Source organism: Trypanosoma cruzi, genomic scaffold (assembly GCF_000209065.1).
Source record: "Trypanosoma cruzi strain CL Brener 1047053513919 genomic scaffold, whole genome shotgun sequence".
Classification (NCBI taxonomy): domain Eukaryota; phylum Euglenozoa; class Kinetoplastea; order Trypanosomatida; family Trypanosomatidae; genus Trypanosoma; species Trypanosoma cruzi.
In genome coordinates, this window is record NW_001849021.1 from 1 (window position 1) to 3,907 (window position 3,907).

Here is a 3,907-nt window from a genome sequence, read left to right on the forward strand (position 1 = left end):
CTCTTGTGTAGACTTATATATATATATATATATAGACGATATAATTCGCAGTAATCACGCTGTTTGTTGTCTGTCATCTGTCTGTAGCGTACAGTTGCCGTCAATTGCTCGTATAACCTTTCCCACCTTTCATTTTTTTTTTTTCTCGTCCCCCTTCCAAAAGAAAAAAAGAAAAAACTGCTTCACTTCAAAATTTGCTTGAAGACGTCGCCGCCGTAAAGTAATAGGGCTCCGTGTGAGGATGAGTTGCGTTCCCTCTTAAAAAGCAATAAATGTTCATCCTTCACGGCGTTTGTTTTATATTTGTTTTATGGTTTTTTTCTGGATGACTTCTTTGGGAAAACGTTGTGGCGCAAGAAATGTGTCTGGTCGAAGTGTTCCAATAATATTTTACCAGTGTTTAAATTTTATTACTATTTGTGGTTTGCGGCAAAATGTGTGTTCTAACCGCCCGCTCATCTCCCCCACCCAGGCCCTGTCAACCGTGCCGCGTGGGAAGCAGGTAAAAGACGCCCCTGGTGCCTCCACTTCTTTTTTAAGGGGATTAACGATGTGTGGGCGATGAGAAGCCATCTTTGACTCTCCATCCGTTGCGGCATGAATGCCTATTGTGGGAATTGGGACGACGCGACCAACGTGAGTCATGTTTTTTCTTTTTCTTGCCATCTTTCTGCTCTTAGAGGGAGAGGTAGGGCGTGGAATATTTTTTTCTTTTCTCTTTTCACTTCGTTTGTTTCCTCATTTATTTTGTATGGGCGGGGAAAGGAAAAGTTTTTCTCTTTTCGGCTTTCATATGTGTCTTGCATGATATCCCCCGCAGAGACCACCGTATCCCTTTTCTTTTTTTTTTTTTTCTGACTTTCCTCTGCATGTGTAATTTTCGGCTTAAAAAGGAGTTTTGTGGACAGAGTGGGTGGGTGTTTCCGCCTGTTGTTCCCTCCTCCAGCGATCGGCTGCACGTACACACATACAAATACATACATACCTATACACATAAGCGTAAATCAATGTATGTTTGGGCTTAGACAAGCTTCTCTGGCCTTCCGGTAAAGTAATAATATAAGGGATATGAAAGGAGCGCAGCAGCGTACAAGACGGAGAGGCCTGTTATTGTCCAGAATGGCGTTGTGGAGTCGAGGTCTTTCCACGGAACGTAGCAATTCATTCCCCACTGCGAGGCCACAATAGTCAACGGAAGAATAATTAAAGTGACGTAGTGGAGTACCACCATGCGGTAGTCGGCCTCCGTACTGACGTTGTTGTTTCGCATCGCCACTGTTGAGGTGTAGACAATCGTCGCGTTACTGAGAATTGTATGGGCTCCATCGAGCTGCCGAAGAAGGTACAAAATGCGGTGAATGATGGAGGTATGAGGGAGGCCGCGTAGGTTTGTCACTGCCACACTTTTCGCATCAGTGTGCATCGGCGCCTTTGTGAGCGGTTTGGAAGCGACAACAGCGTTGGGTCGCTGCAGGACATTCCCGGTGTTCCCCAAATTCGCAGTGATGAATGCAAGCAGCGTGCGCATGACGGGACGCCCGAGCTGCTCCAGGAGGTTGACTTTACTCAAAAGGAGTCGACGATGCACGGCGAGTCGTCGCCGTAGACGAAGAGACCGACGCAACACATCCACCTGCTCCGACTCCCGTTGGCGCACGAACGGCAGCATGGAGTCAATAGCATCCGCCTCGTTGAGGACCAACGTGGGGTCTGGAAGGAAGGCTTCGCAGAGTTCATCAAGAATTATGTGGAGCAGCTTCGAGGTTGTGAGTACTCTTTTTGTGGAAGAGGGGTCGGCAAGGCGGCGCTCCACGGCTTGGGCAATGTACCCCCACCCTTCCACCTCTGGCACCGGGCGCCATGTGACGATGCCGTCCGAGAAGCAGAGCAGCTCCACCCGGCCAAGGTCTTCTTCCACGTCCACATCAAAAAGGTTGGCATGCAAACGGTCCGGCTGGTGCGTGGCGTGTTCTTTCCTGGAGGCCGCGTATGTTGACTGCGTTGCATCATGCGCACAGGGTGGACTGCTAGCACGGATGACGGCAAGTTGAAGCTGTACATACTGTTCCTCAACAAATACATGCATTTCATCCGGCTCTCTCCCGCCCCTCTCTTCATTTGACCCCCAAAAGGGATCGGAGTCATCTTCAAAGACGCTTCCATTCGTGCAGTTGAGTGAGTCCCCCGCCGGTCCTCCCGTCGCCTCGACTCCCCACTTCCGCTGTGTGCGAGCATTCACCTTTAAAAGGCCAAAGAGGACGTTGAGATCCTTCGGCTCGGGTGAGCCCGTAATGTCAATCCAAAAAAACGATACGGGCGGGTGCATTTTTGGTACCTTCTGCGCAGTTACATCGTGAAGATCGGCGTCCACACTGACAGCCACACTGTCTTGGTCAAAAAGACGGATGGAGCCGTTGTTTTGTCGGTTGCCACCCAATGACCCCATCATCACCGCACGCAGCGTTTGCACAACTTCATTCATGAATGCGATGGGTCCCCACTCACGTGTGGTGCCGTCATTAAATTGAACCATCAGATGCACTTGCATTGGTAAAAACTCCCCATGATGTCTGGATTGCTGACGGTGTTCCATATCTTGTACACTGTGATCATCGTGCATTAAATGAAAATTTTCCGTGGGCTCATGACGGTTGACATCTCCACCTTCTTGCGGGTGTTTCAACAGGCTCATTTCCTCTTTCATATATAAATAAATAAATAAATATTTATTTATTTATTAAACCTTAAAATACTAATTGCTACGTTATGTATACACGTATAAATAAATAAATAAATAAATAAATAAATAAATATTTATAGGTGCGCGTCTTGCATGAATCTTCAAAGAAAAAAAAAAAAAAAGAAAAAAATCATACATGCGTGTACACTAACGTGCATCTGTACTGGAGACATCCAAACATGTACGGCATCCGCCAAAAAGAGAAATGACGTGTGAGCGGGCGGGACCAACGCATTCATGCATGCGGGAAACACCGCCGCCCATAAAGACACAGAAAGAGAAAAGCATCCCCCCTCCACCCCCACCCAAAAAAAAAAGGGAAAAGGCCATCAATCAAGCAGCACTTCATTTTCTTTTTCATCCCCCATGCAAAACGGTGCCGCCGCCCGTAAATCCCAATCGACAGGAAATGCCAAAAAACGACAACATCTCCCGACGTCCAAAAAAAATTGTGTAAATCTCGTTGACCGCGTCGTGGCCGGCATTTAGGCCTGACGGTCTGTTGTGCTCGTGGCCCATTCCCGCCATCGTTGCCCTCGCCGCTGCCATCCCCGTCCTCGACGCCGTTGTGCCGTGCGAGAGGGGAGAGGCGGAGCGGCGAGGGCAATCGCCCCAAGCGGGTAAAAGTCCTTCCGCGAGACATGTCGCCTCCACTCATCCCCACCGACGCCATCGCCGCAATTCACGCGTACCGCACAAAACGGCTGCAAAAACAATACAAAAAAAAGCCACTTAATGCGTCAACGCGGGCCCCTCCCACATGCGTCGTTTCCCCTCCCCACCAACGCCACCACAACCACCGCAGGACGCACCATCATTCTTCCATATGAAAGCAAGGAGGTGGGGGAATACCCGTGGCCTCAGTGTTTAGCAGCAACGGGCGATCGCCAGCAACATTTTCTACCCGTAAATGTATGAACTCCACAGACAAAAACACAAAAGTCGCCCTCTACGCTCCAACCACAAAAGGAGAGAAAAAAAAGAAGAAAACAAGAAAACAATGTTCAGGAAACGGTCAGCAGGCATGGACTTCAGCCAACGCGGAAGCCGGGCGGCATAACAGACTCAACCGCACCGTATATTAACCATTCATCTCACAGTACACTCACACGCACAAAATAAAGCAAAAAAAAAATAAATAAATAATAAAAACAACGATGGGTTAAA

At 48.5% G+C, this 3,907-nt stretch overlaps 2 protein-coding genes across 2 annotated transcripts, besides 7 other annotated features; both read right to left on the bottom strand.

Moving 5' to 3' along the window:
- Positions 1-3,907: a sequence feature (heterozygous, non-Esmeraldo-like haplotype).
- Positions 15-34: a microsatellite.
- Positions 958-996: a microsatellite.
- Tc00.1047053505115.10 (hypothetical protein, conserved) lies at positions 1,022-2,704 on the bottom strand (the record flags this gene model as incomplete). The annotated part of the gene is made up of 1 exon (XM_798078.1): positions 1,022-2,704. One exon carries the CDS (start codon positions 2,702-2,704, stop codon positions 1,022-1,024), a length of 1,683 nt encoding a protein of 560 aa, XP_803171.1.
- Positions 2,703-2,742: a sequence feature (AT_rich).
- Positions 2,779-2,813: a microsatellite.
- Positions 2,844-2,870: a microsatellite.
- Tc00.1047053505115.20 (uncharacterized protein) lies at positions 2,976-3,413 on the bottom strand (the record flags this gene model as incomplete). Its single annotated transcript, XM_798079.1, has 1 exon — positions 2,976-3,413. One exon carries the CDS (start codon positions 3,411-3,413, stop codon positions 2,976-2,978), a length of 438 nt encoding a protein of 145 aa, XP_803172.1.
- Positions 3,866-3,892: a sequence feature (AT_rich).